The 17733-nt window shown below is 34.0% G+C and overlaps 1 protein-coding gene across 1 annotated transcript in view; it reads left to right on the forward strand.

The window, feature by feature from the left end:
- LOC149786029 (E3 ubiquitin-protein ligase rnf213-alpha-like) overlaps positions 1-17733 on the forward strand; it is a 598535-nt gene that overhangs the window by 362112 nt on the left and 218690 nt on the right. Inside the window, exons 50-52 of the mRNA XM_089976317.1 lie at positions 2551-2686; positions 6081-6188; positions 9731-9816. Coding sequence (XP_089832443.1) covers positions 2551-2686; positions 6081-6188; positions 9731-9816 — 330 coding nt within the window. The remainder of the gene's footprint in view (positions 1-2550; positions 2687-6080; positions 6189-9730; positions 9817-17733) is intronic.

Consider the following 17733-nt stretch of genomic DNA (forward strand, 5'->3'; position numbering starts at 1 on the left):
TATCATTCAGAATCATCAGGAGATTTTGATTTGGAGCCACTGTTGTTCTTTGAATGAAATGAATCTGATGTAGTTACTTAGCTGATAAACAAAGTCCATTTTAAAACAATTGTTAATAAAGAAGCATGGGAAAATGCAAGTTGTCAGGTGATAGAATAATTAAGAAAATTTGACAGCTTGAGGTTTTATAACAAATGCACACTTAATATGAACAATAAAATAATAAATTCAGAACGATTGTCAGGAATTGATGGTGATATGTGATCTCCCCCATTCCTAATTATCATTATCTAGGAGATGATTTAACTTGGTGTTACCGTCTGAATCGAGTAAACAATGAAATAAAATATGAAATTAATGGATGGAATAAAAGATATCTGAGCAGATATATAGAATAGAATAACACAAGCCCCCATATGTAAAATATAACAATTTAATTGATTACATAAACAAAATGAAATCAAACATAACACTTGAATGATTTACTTTCTTACAGAAATAGAGTTACACAATTATGTGAAATTCAACGAGCCATTCTGTTATAGTGATAGAAGAACAAATTTCATCATATGATCAAGTAATTGATCAAACTTAGATTGCCAACATGACAGCATTACCTGGTGCTTCTCATCTTTTCAGAATCACTGCTGGTTATAGTTCAGCATTTCAGTTATCTTCTTTTTCTTCAAAAATGTAAATATAGTATCCAACCTAAATATATGTCAGGTATTTTGTCTCCTGGGATCAACCAATATTACCACTCTTCTGTGTCAGATATTGTCTATCAAAATTTCAAGAGAATTAGCTATTGTCTTTTAGCACCTACTTACTCACAACCCTTTTAATTGTGAAATGTTGGCCCTGAATCTGTAGTATTAAACTGTCCAAATGTTATAGGCTGTAAAACTACTAATCATTTTATGTGAGGACTATTTTCATTGGCTAAATATTGTTAAAAAGACCAGCTGTTTGCAATTTCATCCAAGGAAAACATTAATATGAAATGTTTATATGTGCCTTGCGGGTTTCCAAAGCCTTGGTCGGAACCACATGCGTGAGCCAACAGGAACAGAGAGAGTATTGTTAGCAACTTGTATAGGTGTCTCTGGGGAGACAAGGCTGTTTTTAGTATCACATATATGTGTTAGAAGAAGATAAAGAGTTAAGACAGATAGCTTACAAATTCACACAATTTGTATCAAAGTAATATTTGAACTCTTACACTACATGATTTCTATTACATACAGACAAATGAATCTGAACATTTTCATATAACAAAATGTTATGTGACATCTTTACAATACATGAGTCATATAAACATGCATGATTATTTATGAACTCAAGGAAAATTGAAACATGAATTTAAAATTAATAAATTCAACAATTAATTGCAAGCTAACATCAATGAACACTAACCTTGCCTTCCCAAGCCCTCGCTGACTTGTCATCAGAGGATTCCCTTTGTCTCTTTTCTGGATCAGGGTCTCTAATAGTTCCAGACCCCTTGTTCCTTGGAGCATTTAACATGAGTACTCTGTATTGATCTCAGAGCGCCTCAGATGTTCCCCCTTGGCAGAAAAACTTGGACCGACTAATATTGCTAGGGAGATTATTTTAAAACCCTGAATTCCATCTGGGAACATGTGCTCCCTCGTTTATCTTAGCCAATCATGATTACTTCTTTAACCTCCAGATATTTGTATCACTCTCATTGAAATTAGTTTAATCCTCTCTAGTCCACCTTTATTAACAACTATCCTGGAAAATATCAGTTTATGTATCCTGTTTCAAATGGCCCCCAACTTCCTAAAAATTTTCTTGGTTTGTGTAAACTCATGTCATTTTACCGTTGTTGACCTTGCGTTAGCATTGCATTCTAATAGTCTCTAACTGTTAATCGAGCAAGTCCTAATTAAAATTCAGTTCATGCCCAAAGAGCAGATTCCATCCCTCGCAGTCAGCAATTTATAGTGAGTCTAACCCAAAAATCAAACTTAAAGTTTTCTGTGTCATGCTGACAACAACAGAATTTACTGTGAAATTATTCTACAGAAACTATTCTACAAAAGTAGGCACTGTTACAGATCTATTGTGGTGTGATCAAATCTCAGAGCAGAGGTATACTTCAATAACTGTGCACACTAAATCACAGCCTTAAAACTACACTCACTAAACCATGACCACCTAATGAGTGAATAGTTAATAAAAACAGGTGCAATAAAAGCATGATTATTGTATAGTCTTCAAAGTGACAATCACTAAGCAATAATTATAGTAGTCATCCAAGTGGTATGGCCCTTCTCTCTTTTCCATAATAATATCAGTCCATCAACATTTGCTTGTTGCTGCTAAAGTAGGTAAGTTTCTGATTTGATTGTAATCAAAGTTGAAATGTTGGTTTATCAACCACCTTTTACTCAAAGAAACTTTAAACTGATTAAGAGATTGTTAGCACGCTGGAAATCATATTTCAGACCTGATTTTGACCATGGCTTGAAATATATGCTTAGATGATTAATTAGAATAACTACTATATTTATCTTGTTTCAGTGAGAGTCGCTACTTGTTGTTGTTGACTATGGAAAACTACGGAGCCCTTGCAATTTTGCAGCAACTAATGCCAACTGGAAATAAAATCATTATCATATTTGGAAGTAGTTTCCCAAGTGACCAGGAATACACACAGGTGGGTGAAACTTTTAAACTATACAATTTTATATTTTATTGTGAAAGTGAGCAGAGAGAGATGGTGTTTGACATAACACAAAACATTGCTGAACCAACTGGTTCAGAAAATTGGGGATAGCCTTTCTTTAAATTTTTAATCCAGTGCAGTGTTATGAAACTCGTGGGTGAAACCTCAACAAAATGTGAGTTTTGCAGCATAATGTTTGTTCTAGATTAGGTTCTTTGATCAAAATTTATGAATAGCTTGTAAATAGGGTAATAAAGAAATACGTAGATTCTGGAGTCTAAAGGTCAGAGGTCACAGTAATGTTCAGTCTAATAATAAAAATGGTTTAATTTAGCTCAAAATGATATACAGTGTGACCCCGCTGTAACACAATAGTTGGGAGTCATAGAACCTGACCGTGTTATAGACAGCTGTGTTACATGCTACCAGGTCAGTTAGCTGAAGAAAATATTGCATGTACCCCAGAATATTTGCAGTGGGGGGAGTGGGTGTTAGGTAATAAATGCAGGCACACAAATACGTGCATCATTGGCACAGTTCCATCTTAAATCGATTCATATTAAATGAGAAATACACCTGTAGTGAAAACAGAGAAGGCATATATAATATTTTACTTTATTCAGAGAACCACACATTTGTACATATACGTGTATACTGTTTATATATACATGACTACCATGTAGCTTGAATAGAGTATCTACACCATGTACTCACCCGAGAATCTCATCGCATACATTGAATGCACAATACAAGTAATTCCATTGAAAATATGCACACACAGAGATTTAAAATGTTGAATAATTTTGTCACAGGTATATATAGGTCTCAATTCAGTGGGGAAAAAATAGCACAATCACGTAATGAATGATGAAGCACATTTACTTTTCAGTACATCCCAAGTTGGTAAAAATTAGTTTGCGTTTTAAGCTGCTGTTGGTAGCATTCATAAGCATTTGAAGAAAGGTTCTTTGTTTTATTGAAGATTGTTGTCATCTTTATTTGATGAAGGGTGCATGTGTTATTGAAGTCACTGCTAAAGGACAGCTTTAAAGAACCTAACAAATGCCCAGTTTTTGTGTGGCGGCAAAATCAAATAATTGTATTACATGATTGAGACTGGGTTTTTTACATTTGATTCAGAAAACTATTTTATCTGGGTACATATTTAAAAAATGGAATTGGCCATCGTTTGGTCGATTGTAGTTACTGTTCCTCCCTGCCTATTGAATAGACCAGCAAGTAAGATCTTGGTTTTTTTTTATTTTGGTTTTATTTTTACATTTGTGGTAGCATAGTGATGATACCTTCCACACATGCATCAGAAATTTCAAAAAGGGTCAACAAACTATAGAGATGCAGGTGTTCTGATCTGATGACAGGTATTACTAAAGAAAATGTGAGTGTTCTGAATGATCTCATTCTGAGAGAAAAGAAGAGAAATTTTACTTACCATCAACATACAAATGTCAGTCTGTGTAAGTATATTAATTACTAGCCAGCGGCCAAAAATCTAAAGAAAGATAGATTATGAGATAATGCCTTGTCTAATTGATCTTTGCTACCAGAAATGTAAACAAAAAAAAGTGGATATCTCACAGCAGACAGTACTCATGCTAGATGTCAACATAAGCTGATTATGATATAACAATGAACTGTTAAGATGGTTTGTGAATATGGACAAAGAATTTATTCATGTAACAATAGATAAATTTCAGTGCATTTTATATCAAGTTTGAGGTTGTCTTTCATGGGGCCTCAGAATTTCTCCACTCCAAACAAATGGTTGTATAAACAAGTTTAAACAGCCAACAAAGTCACCAACACAAAAAAAATTGCCAGATGGCATATTTTGCTGCCAATAAGGAAAAAAATTAGCAATTTGCGACATTGCTGAAGCCCTGTAATATCCCTGAATAAACTTATTACACGTTATTTTTCGTACTTTCAAGAAGAGAAAACTTTTTCGTGTATGAGAAACCGCTCCGGTGGCCTAGTGGTTAGAGCGTCCGCCTTGGATGCGTGAGGTCGTGGGTTCGATCCCCGGCCGAGTCATACCAAAGACTTACAAAAATGGTACTAACAGCTGGCTCGCTCGGCGCTCAGCATTAAGAGGTTCGTGTTAGGACTGGTCGGCCCGGTGTCAGGATAATGTGACTGGATGGGACATCATGCTACATGTCTGCGGCATGATCATTATAAACTGCCACATTGCAGACATCATAGCGATATGACTGAAAATTTTTTAAAGCTACATTAAAAATCCAAAATCACATAAAATCACATCACATCGTGTACGAGAAAAATACATATTACATTCCAGGAGCCAGGCCAAGATTGTCTTGTATTATTGATATGCGATCTGTTCTCCAAAATGATAATAAACATTTTGCATTTCTTTTTTATTGTTGAGAAAGAATTTTCTATTTTTCATGTACGAGAAAATAGATATTAAATTTTGGGAGCCACGCCACCACCATGTTACATCCAGATTCGTGTTATAACAGAGCGCACTAAAGCGGGGTCACACTGTATCTTGACCAGAGATTGAGGTCATTGGGATCAGTTCGTCAATAATCTCCATAGTAAATCTTGCCCAACTAGTGCCTACCTAGAGGACTATTAAACAAAAGGCAGGCATATAATGAGCTAATGGTAACGTTCTATTTTTTTGGTACTGTAAATCAATAGGTATGTTTTCAAGCACAAGTTGCAGTTCAAAACAGGTGAGATAAAGGTTTTATTACTTTGGTAATGTGGGTTGAAAAAATGGAAGTAACTGGATCATCCAGTAGTGAAACTCTAGACATCTGGAGAAGGATTTGGATATATTTTATGTTGGGACATCAATTAACAAAATACCTGGTCCACTAACAGCATGTCCTTCTGCAAATATGGAACAACAGGAAAGGAAGCATAAAATAAATCTTCATGCTGAAAATGTACTTCATTTTGTGATCAGATTCAGCTAGGTAGCACATTGTTTCTACCAAATGTAAGTAAAGTATGCAGATTTTAATTTTTTTGCTGCAAGTTTACTGCCATCTGTAACTTTTTTGCAAGCCCAATGACATACAGCACACACAGCTTTCTGTCCTTGTTGCTCTTAACATATAAGCTAAGGTGCTATCGGTCAGATTGTCTGAATTTGGAAGTATTTCATTCTGAATGTATATTAAAATGAATATCAGAACTTGACATAAAATAAACTATAAGTGTAGTTTTCTTACCAGTCTCAGCTCTGTATCAATAACATTGCAAGTTCTTTTTTTTACTTAAGTTGATCATCAGTTTATCTGTCTTAAACTTAAAGGTAAATTGGTGATTTATATTACTGATGATATACCCCATTTTCAGTGCATTTAATCAGTTTTTTCATTTATCACAGGTGTGTCGTAACATCAACCGCATCAAGGTGTGCATGGAGACAGGTAACACAGTGGTGCTGCTGAACCTGGAAAATTTGTATGAGAGTCTCTATGATGCTCTCAACCAAGTGAGTTGAATCTATTCAAAACCATTTCTATGTTTTAGGTGTGTAGGAACATTAATCTTATCAAGGTGTGCATGGAGGCAGGTAACACAGTGGTGCTGCTGAACCTGGAAAATTTGTATGAAAGTCTCTATGATGCTCTCAACCAGATGAGATGAATCTGCTCAAGACCATTTCTGTTTTTTAAATATTTTTCTGATATAATGCACATTACTCAGCATGATACAGCAATCATGCAGGATGTTCGATGAATGTATGCTGTAGAGCTGAAAATAAATTCTCAGTTATCCTGGTTTCAGAGTTGGGGGCTTATGAGACCCATTCTGTCATTCACTGTGCTTCATATGGCTGTGTCCAGAGGATATGTATTTTTACATATGTTTTAAATAAATATGGCTTGTAGGCTTAATTCAATAGGGGGTTATAATAAAGCCTGTAACAATATTTTAGCTCATGTGGCCAAAGGCAAAGGAAGCTTGCAATAATTAAAATAATTGTACCCTTTACTTTTCATGACACTATGGTTGATGAAATTTGTGTAAACTTAGTACACAATATTTCCAGAAACTAAGATTTATTAAAGATGACAAGAAATTAAAAAATTAAAGTAAATTTTTACCTATAATTGAAAACTATCAATTGAGTAGTCAGCTGTCAAGCTGTGAAATCACTTTGATTATCTTAATTAAATGAGGATTAACTGATGGTGTTTCAGTGGTCAGATCTATAAACAGCTGATCAAGCACTTTCCTAAGCAAAGCAGTAAATGAAATTATTGAAGGTAATCCTCATTAATGTGGATTAACTTGTGTGATATAAAGTGTTTAAACATGCATGCAGATTTTTATCTTTGTTTTGCCTTTACCAGTAAACTCAACCAATTTACATATTTTGGTGTTAATCAGTCATCATCTCCAACATTAAAGTATTGCAAGTTTTTTTTGTCTAAGTTGTCTTCTTTGCCATTTTGGACCTATAGTTTTTGCATAAATCCCTGTCTGTTTGTCCCCTCCCCCATTTCAATAACGGAAATTTTTAATGTGATAAAAAGTGCACACAACTTAGTCGATTCATTCATTGATTTATAATTTCTAACCTCACTGTGACCAGAATGGCCCTAATACTGGTACCGTCTGCTCATTTCATGCTTAACAGAGTTTCCATACTAACTGGGCACCATATTGTGTACACTATAGGTGAGTCTATTTTTGCTCAAATAAACAAAATGATGTAGTTCATCCTATTCCATAAATTACAATAATGTTGACAATTTAGAGTTATATCCCTTTGCACACATGTACTACTAAATTACACTGCTCGTTAAATCTACATGAAAGGCAGATTTATAGTTTTCATTCTTGTCCTTTGCTTGATTCGACATTGTAAATATCTGAAGCAGCGGTCATAGTATTTTCCACGTACAGACATGTAGTCATGCACCCACACCTTTGCTGAAGATGGACTTGTCCAGGAACTGGAAATGGCTGGCAAACAAGGTCACACTGAAAAGTTCTGTAAGGAATGAAACTTGCAGATGATAATGGTCATAATCAGGTTTGAAATTATAAATCATTGAATGAACTGACTAAATTCTGTGCATCTTTTATTTCATTTGTGTTTTGTTTTTTAAATCAGGAGGAGGGTACAAACAAATGGGGAGGTATACTCTGACTATAGATGGGTTGGCCTAGATACCTGTAATAGAAGTACATGTAATGTATATCTGTATTATGTATTTAACTTTTGTCCCAGAGACTTACAAAAATGGTACTAACAGCTGCCTCGCTTGGTGCTCAGCATTAAGAGGTTAGTGTTAGGACTGGTCGGCCTAGTGTCAGGATAATGTGACTGGGTGGGACATCATGCTACATGTCTGCGGCATGATTCCCCAGTGCTAGACATCACTATAAACTGCCACATTGCAGACATCGTAGCGATATGACTGAAAAATTGTTAAAGCTACCTTAAAAATCAAAATCACATCACATCACATCACATTTAACTTTTGTCCATGATTGTACTTTAAGATAATGGTCAATTGTGAACAACATGTTTACTATCAATTTAAGTTTAAAGCCTGACCTAAAAATTAGTGATTTTTCTATTAGAAGTGATCAGTTTTCCAGAACATTCTGCTTTGTCATAGGTCTGGTGACTATGTTTATAAATAGAGGCTTAGAGGTAAACAATTATTCATTCCTGTTTCATATCACTGTTTGATATAGGATATGTCAGGATACTTAATGAGAGTTTATAAAGTTCTGTTAAGCATTCATTCTTTGAGATAAAATTGTGTAAATATGTTGTTATGACATTACGGTCTTAAATTGTGTAACGGAAGGAAAGCAAAACCAACAAATATACAAAGTATTTGATAAATGATTTTGATGTGCCATCAAATTGGGATGAAGGTATAAAAAGACTGAAGAAATCTTTGAAAATAATTATTTTCCTAACAACATACTATTAACAGCATTGGAAGACATTTATGCAGAAACTTTCCAAATAATCCAGAATTTTGACCAATTGTTTTGCATTTAGCTATATTCGGATTTCACCCTGCTGTGTGATATCGTACCTAATTATCTATCTTGTTTTTAATGTGTTGTTGCCCTTTTTTGTTTTATAGCTTAATAGAGTGTATGACACAATCAGGTCAAGCATGTTTTGTGTATAACAACATCTCTGAAAGCTATTAGTCTTACAGACTTCATTAAATCACCATGAAACTTTAGGAAATGTTGTGGTCATCATCTGAAGATTTGCTATTTTTTATTTTGCTACTTATTATTTGTTGCTCTTTATTTTGAAGAAAAGAAATGAACTTATTTCACCCTTACTCTGCCTGAATGGATGACTATTTAGCATGTTTTTTTACTAAACTAGGGCATCATTTTGAGATTTTGTTAGTCCTAATTAGTTTGTACTTGTCTGTAAAAAAATATAAAGTTTACAAAACGAAATTGATTTTGATCAAACTTGTGACCTTTTTATATCTGAGCTGTCTTGTGAAGGAGTTCAGTAAACTGTCTTAATGCATCTTGGTGTTAAAGTCAAAGTCACATCATGGATTTTTGTACTTAAGTGAATCTATTTCTATGAAGTTGCATTTCAACACAAAAAAAAGTTGATAGCCAGCACTCTGACATTATTTTTCAAGATCAGATGTTGTTTCATCTGTATGTTCTTGTGCACATAATAATTTAAATGAATGATGAATTTGTATCAAGAAATGAATATCTCAAACATTTGTTGACATATAAAACCTATATATGTATGTTTCAGATGAAGACAGATGTAAAACAATTAATTTCTTATTGATTAATTGGTGAATTACATTTGTGATGTTGGCAAAGTTTCATAAAAATTCTGGCATGTTGCTGTGTGTATGTGTGTGTAAAAAGGAGAAAATGGTATCAAAATTGAATTGTGTTGTTGCATTAATTTTTAACTTCCACTTATTGCATTTATTATAGCAGATATTTAAATTTTTTATCTTAGCTGAAATATTTGCTTGAGAACTCTTTACTTTTGCTTTCTTTCAGTACTATGTCTATTTGGGAGGAGAGAGATATGTGGATCTTGGACTGGGAACCCATAGAGTCAAGTGCAGGGTGCATGAGAATTTCAGGTATACTTCTTTAGTTCTTTTAACCCTTTACCTCATACAAGCGTCTTTGGACGCCTCTACCCCATTTGCATGAAAGCGCCTTTTGACGCCTGCTGTAAGCATCAGCCATTTTGAGCTGGTTTTCGTAGCACCACCTTTGGGGAAAAAACCCCAATTAGAGACTACATTCATTTCTGCGAATGACAATTAAGTCAGAACACGTGGTCGCTATTCATGCACTGGTCGATATCTGCTATTTAAAGTAACTGGGTCATAATCTCCAGTCTTCAAAATGGCGGCCTCAGATTTCATTCAGTACGTACGAAGTTTTCACGATTAGAATCACAACCACAAAAGATTCAATAAATTAGGTAAAGTCTCTGATATTGATGTAGGCAGCAATTAGTTTTTATAAATTAACAAATTCATATGACTTAGTGATGTAGACGCACATGAAAACCTTGTAAATTTCGAGTATCGAAAATGGCAGCTACGGTTGGTCACGCGGCCTCACTGACATGACGGTGAACAAGTTCTCTCTCGATTTTAAAGCACATAAAAAATTCTTCAGTGAAAAGTAATTACACAGCTATAACAATAGGACTTTACTCTTACGTTTTTCCACATATAATATATGTGTACCAAAAATGTAAAATGGTTAAAATTGCTGTTAAACGTAACATACACTACATTGCTTAACATTTCACAGGCAGGATTTCATTCAGTACTTACGAAGTTTTCATGATTAGAATCACAACTATGAAAGATTCAATAACTTAGGTAAAGGCTCTGATATTTATGTAGGCAGCAATTAGTTTTTATTGATTATCAAATTCAGATGACTTAGTGATGTAGACGCAGATGAAAAACATGTAAATTTCGAGTATCGGAAATGGCAGCTACAGTTGGTCACGCGGCCTCACTGACATGACGGTGAATGAGTTCTCTCTCAATTTTAAAGCACATAACAAATTATTCCGTGAAAAAGAATTACACAGCTATAACAATCGGACTTTAGTCTTAAATTTTTCCATATATAATAGATGTGTAGCAAAAAAGTAAAATGGTGAAAACTGCTGTTAAACGTACCATACACTACATTGCTTAACAGTTCACAGGCAGGTCTATGCATATGCTGTCGACTAGATAACATGTGTTCTATTTATAGCGTGCTGCACTTTGTCACTATGCTCTATGAGGTAAAGGGTTAAAATGCATGTATCGGATAATTATTTTCTGGATTTTCTTATATTCATTGAATGTCATCAAGTGCATAACACAGTTAACCCTTTACCTCATAGAGCATAGTGACAAAGTGCAGCACGCTATAAATAGAACACCTGTTACCTAGCAGACCGCATCCGCATAGGCATGCCTGTGAATTGTTAAGCAATGTAGTGGTGTTACGTTTAACAGCAGTTTTAACCATTTTACGTTTTAGGTAGACATCAATTATATATGGAAAAATTGAAGAGTAAAGTCCAATTGTTATAGCTGTGTAATTATTTTTCACAGAAGAATATTTAATGTGCTTTAAAATCGAGAGAGAACTCATTCACCGTCATGTCAGCGAGGCCGCATGACCGACCGTAGCTGCCATTTCCCATACTCGAAATTTACACGTTTTTCGTCTGCGTCTACATCACTAAGTCATCTGAATTTGATAATCAATAAAAACTAATTGCTGCTTACATAAATATCAGAGCCTTTACCTTAGTTACTGAATCTTTCGTGGTTGTGATTCTACTCGTGAAAACTTCGTAAGTACTGAATGAAATCCTGCCTGTGAACTATTAAGCAATTTAGTGTATCTTACGTTTAACAACAATTTTAACCATTTTACATTTTTGGTACACATATATTATATGTGGACAAATTTAAGAGTAATGTCCGATTGTTATAGCTGTGTAATTATTTGCCACAGAAGAATTTTTTTATGTGCTTCAAAATCTTGAGAGAACTCGTTCACCGTCCTGTCCGTGAGGCCGCGTGACCAACCGTAGCTGCCATTTTCGATACTCGAAATTTACAAGGTTTTCGTGTGCGTCTATATCACTAAGTCATCTGAATTTGATAATTTATAAAAACTAATTGCTGCCTACATTAATATCAGAGCCTTTACCTAATTTATTGAATCTTTCATGGTTGTTATTCTAATCGTGAAAACTTCGTACGTACTGAATGAAATCCATGGCTGCCATTTTGGAGAGTGGAGGTTACGACCCAGTTACTTTAAATAGCAGATATCGACCAGTGCATGAATAGCGACCATGTGATCTGACGTAATTGTCATTCGCAGAAATGAATGTAGTATGTAATAGGGGGGTTTTCCCCGAAGGTGGCGCTACGAAAACTAGCTCAAAATGGCTGACGTTTACAGCAGGCGTCAAAAGGCGCTTCTATGCGAATCTTGCAGAGGTGTCAAAAGGCGCTTCCATGCGAATGGAGTAGAGGCGTCCAAAGACGCTTGTATGAGGTAAAGGGTTAAAGTCACCATTTTAGTTGTCAACTAATGGTAAGTGTGTGTGCGTGTTTGGTCTAAATAGAAGACTGTATGGATATATTTTAAAAATTTATACAGATGTTGCAGATACTTGCATAAGCTTCTTAGTGGTTTTGGGGAAGAATTTGGGATAACAGTATTTGTTTTAGCATCATCAAATTTTAGCGAATCTTTACTTGCAGCATATGAAATATGTACTGCCAGCATTTTTCAGCCTAACAAAAAGTAAACTCAGAATTTCATTTCATTATTCACTGAAATCTATGAACATTTGTCCTTACTAAAATCATTAAAAATTATTGAGAAAAATTTAGTGAAAGGTATTCAGTTTTTCAAGATTTGTTGGATGGAACCAAACAAAGAATACCTGATTTCCCTTTCAAATTGTCCCATGTACATACAATGATGCAGATTGAAAGACAAGGGTAACACTATATGCCTCTGTGGTGGGGCATAACTATTCACAATAGTGATGAGATGATATTCAACTCTTGTTCATATTTACCCCTGTGGTGGGGCATAAATATTCACAATAGTGATGAGATGATAGTCAACTCTTGTTCATATTTACCGCAAAGGTCTTGTTGAATTTTTGTTATAGTCAATATTGCTTTGCAGTGCAGTGAGGGAGAGTCCAACATGCATTGGTCACCTAGTTATCGTGCCAGATCTTGGCATTTCTGATAGTAGATGACCAATGTGCTATGATATTGTACCTTCAAAATGGGATCTAACTTCCATAATGCTCTTAGCTTCACCATCCCAACTACCAAACTAATCATGCTTTGTTATTTCATTATTACGTGTATGGAGTAAAATCTAACTCAAAGATCCTTTGCTGCTGATCATGAACTAGTCAGTAATTTTCAAAGATGAATTCCATTGTCTCTTGCAAGGTAATGAAGTGTAATAGTTACTATTTTCTCATTACACATCTTTGATTTATCTAACATCCAATGAATTGTGATGTTCCACATCCTGTACTTTACTTATGCAAATTAGCCTAATAACTTTTCCCACAGCAGGAGTAGCAAGCAGTACTGCTCACCCTAGTATACATGCTGGAACACAAGGTGACAACAGAAAAATACGATTTTTGACATTCCCAACCCCAATATGGCCATTTTTCTAAAAATATGATTTTCAGATGCATTAGGTTTTTAGATTGAGGGGACCTTACACCACAGTATATATCCATAGCCTGTATAAAACAGTAAACAGTCATGCCTAATGTTCATGGCATTTTTTACATTTGATTGTCATAGAGGCATTAAGAAGAAGGTAGGTCAGAGGTAAACAACCACCCTTGCACAGATTACTTAACTGACTCAAAGTAGATAGGTTGATGTTTCATTAAGACTCATTTATGGGTGAACCCATCAGAGTAATTTGCTATAGGTAAAGTGTAATAATTGAAACAAGCCAACTTATTTGAAGCTGGGTGAAATCAGTTGAGATGCATGTTGAAGAAAGTAAAGTGTTTATTCTTCATTGCCTTGGATGATAAAGTTTACCTAAGCTATCTTTATTAAAGGTTATTGGCTAGTTTGTGATCAGCATTAATGCTTATTTGAAGATGTGAGGTCAGATTTTACTTCATATAGTATTGCAGTCAGTAGCTGAAATATGGTGGAAGTGTGGTTCACTCTTTGAGGCAAAATTTCATTTAAATTGTGTGAACTCCAGGTTAATGGAGTTTGACATTGTGAAAAAGAACTCTGCAAAGGGTTAATTTTTTGGAAATATTCTTTACACATTTTGCAAAACTATATCAGTGTTAATCAATCTTGAGTGTCAGCATAATAAAGGACCAACCATTTAAATTCAGGGTTGGAGTGGAATCTTGGATTTCCTATTAAGCAAGGGTGCTTTTTTAAAACTCTATTTCAAGATAATTTATTTTTTTCAACTTGTAGAATGGCTATAATCATTTTGCTCCATTCAAATCAGAGCAAGAATATTTTTTAATTGGGAGCTGAAAATATTTTGGCAGTTAAGTTATGTCCATGGTATTCTCCACTGCATTAGGTATCTGTGGAGTTATTTATCTCTGATTGCCTTTACGTTTTAATCACCTCTATAATAATTAAGTGTATAAAGAAGAGGTTAATAACAATCAAGAAAAAGCACTTGCATATAGAGTGGAATTTGCTGATTAAGACATTTACATTGAATATTTCATATTTATTAGGTTAAAAATTTAGTTTGACCTGTGAATATTTACATTCTGTTAAATTTATTCCTTATCAACTTCACCACCCCATTTCTTCTCCACAAGGAAAGTAAAGCTAAATATTCATATGGGTCAAAATAATCCCCACTGATGCATTTTCTTAGCAATAGGCCACATCCAGAAAAGAAGCTTCCAAGAGGAATTTTCATAAGGCATATTTGAAAAAGGCAGAAAATTTGGGCAAATAAAAACAGCATACTAATTCAGTTAAGCAGATAAGGTTCAATTGCAGGTTTAAAGAACAGTACAATAGTACTTTCAGAATCTAAATTCTGTTTCCATTCAGTATTCTAACAGGTATCTATATTTTAGAGAAATTCAATACTCCTTGGTTATTTCTTAGAATAAATACAGTATTAGTGAAATAAAGTAAATCTGTACTTTAAAGGTTTAGATTGGGGACTTTTGATACACATGCTAAAAGGTGGAGCATATACTGTTATGATGCCATTCATTTGTTTGTATATCTTTTCTCTGTTTCTTTGTTCCTTTTTCATTTCCATACAATAGCTTTAATTTTACACATCTAACATTATAAAACTTTGTGGATTGGGTCACCCATACAAAAATTTCCAGGCGGACTTAAGGCAAATTTCAGACGGGTTTTTTAAGTGCTTTCTGCCTAAACCATAATTGCTTATATTAAGGGAGCTTAGGCGAATTTCAAGTGGAATTTAGGTGGAATTTTAGGTGAAATATGCAAATAAGTTGTTCTAATATTCTGCTTGAAAAAAAAGAATCCATCTTAGATTTCTACCTGTGATAAAAATCCACCTGAAATCCTGTACAAAATTTTTCAAGCGGACTTTAGGCAGATTTCATATGGGTTTCTTGAACATATTCTGCCTAACTATAAACTTAAAAAAGCTTAGGCAAATTTCAAGCGGACTTTAGGTGGATTTCTGGTGGCATTTTAGGCAAAATATGCAGATTAGTTGTCCTATATTCCATTTAAACATAAAAATCCATCTAAGATTTCTGCTTGAAATATAATTCTACCTGAAAAAAACCTAGCCTGAAATTTCCACCAGAAATAAAAATCTGCCTAAGGTTTCCATCTACAAAAAGGATGCTTAAAATGTCTTCATAAATATCATCCAATAAAAATCTGCTTCATGATTATTAGACATTATTGGGAGTCAGTGATAAATATTCACAATAATTTTTAAAATGAATCATAAATTTTATTTTGATTTTATCAAACAAGATTTAGGTTTTTTTGTCCTCATTTTCTTTCTTGCATACAAAACCTAATCCATGATGGCATAATTTAAGTCTTTTTCATTTCACTGAAAGTTTGGTGAGATTTCAAAAATATTTTGACCAAAACGTTCATTGAAATGTTGGCGATCTCACTAAAATTTCACTGTAATATTTGTGAGATTTCACAAAAATTCTGACCAAAGCTTTCACCCAAATTCTGGTGAGGTTTCACAAAAGTTTTGGCCAAACTTTCACTCAAGTTTTGGCAAGATCTCAAACATTTCATTGAAAGTTTTATGAGAGTTTACTAAAACTTTGGTGAGATTTCACTAAAATTTTGATCATTATATAGTATTTTACTGAAGTTTCAGTAATTTTACAGACATTTCAAAAGGTTTCGAATAAATAATGGATATGAATTAAACAGGACTTTATTAACCAAGGTGATATTTCAGTGTACATGAAACAAAATTATAGAGATGTTGTAATTATATGACATCCAAGGCAAGAGATATGGGAGTTAATAATAATAATAAAGACTTTATTTTGAGAAGGTAACTCAGTTAGTTAAAGAACTAATCTACCTTGAGGCCTTCTATTAGTTATGTACAATACATACAGGTATACTTGATGTGAAGAATCTGGCTTCACACTAAATAATTAGATGATTTTAAAAATCAAAGTATCAAGCCTAGAACATATGCACAGGCATCTGTGAACACATAAACATATATAAAGTATAAAATATCCCGTATTGACAAATTCAACTGCAAAAATGATGTAAAATTTCAGAAAAGTGTCCATTTGAGATACTGATTATGAAAAGAAGAAATGCTAGGAGCCTGCCTGGTCCGACTAAACACCCCAAGACACCCCAATGCTGTCTCAAAACACTCTCACTTACCCATAATACATATATACAATTAAATAAAGTCAAATAAAAAGTAATCAGTATAATTATGCATTGTATAATTATCATTTAACATCAGTAGAGTTTTTACCCTTTTCAGTCATCGCCAAAGGAAAGACTCCAAGACACCCAAACACTCTTGTAAACACTGCAAGACACATAAAATCATGTTTTACAGTTGAAAGTCTTTATGACTTGACCAAAAATTCATTTAATTTAATTTCAAATACCCCAAAATTGAAAATTAAAAATCCAAGAAATGTATTATGCTCACCTAGTCCACCACAGTACTGAATAGGAGCGTTCTGTTACATATGGATAAATGAATAACAAATGCACTACAAAGTAATTGACTGCTCATTTTATTTTCATTTATCCATTTGTATCCATGCCACACCATGATGGGAGTGCTCTTTCCATGGCCCATTTTTATTGATCTTCATTTTTGATTGTTCTTTTTTTCTTCTTCCGTTTCTATTAGATATTGAGTTCATTTCTCACTGTTGAATGTCCTTTTTGATATCATTTATGATGAAGTCTCAAAAGCACAATCATTGCTTTTTTGTCCTTTCAGTCACGGGACACCATTGCTGTCCCGGTTTGCATGTGATTCCTGTTGCCTTATTAACGATTGAAAATTTCCCATCTTTTGATTTTATGAATTTTGAATTTTGCCTATGTTTTGAGTCCACGAGAACATTTTGGAAGAGTTCCTTTTTTTTTTTCTTTAGACTTGCAACACCAGACTGAATCTTGAACATGGTAGATTTGTTCTTCATTAGTCAGTTGATAATTTCCCATGTCATGTAGTGAACTTTTTTAATCCATGAAATGCAAGTCTGTGATGCTGTAATGTTTGTTTATTAAATCTCTAGTATGCTTAGGCTACCAGTCAACCAAAATTTTAAAAATATTATTGATGGACTCTGCATTGTTATTGGTCCAGTATTTGTTTTCTTTGTTCTGCCAGTTTGGTTCAAGCACGAATTTTCTAAATCTTGGTTGTTAGATTATTGACTTAGATTTGTTTGAAGCTGTTCAAAGTTTTTCAGAGGGCTTTCAAACTCCATGGTAGTATTGGCATACATG

Source organism: Sinohyriopsis cumingii, chromosome 12 (assembly GCF_028554795.1).
Source record: "Sinohyriopsis cumingii isolate HCF-2022 chromosome 12, ASM2855479v2, whole genome shotgun sequence".
Lineage (NCBI taxonomy): Eukaryota > Metazoa > Mollusca > Bivalvia > Unionida > Unionidae > Sinohyriopsis > Sinohyriopsis cumingii.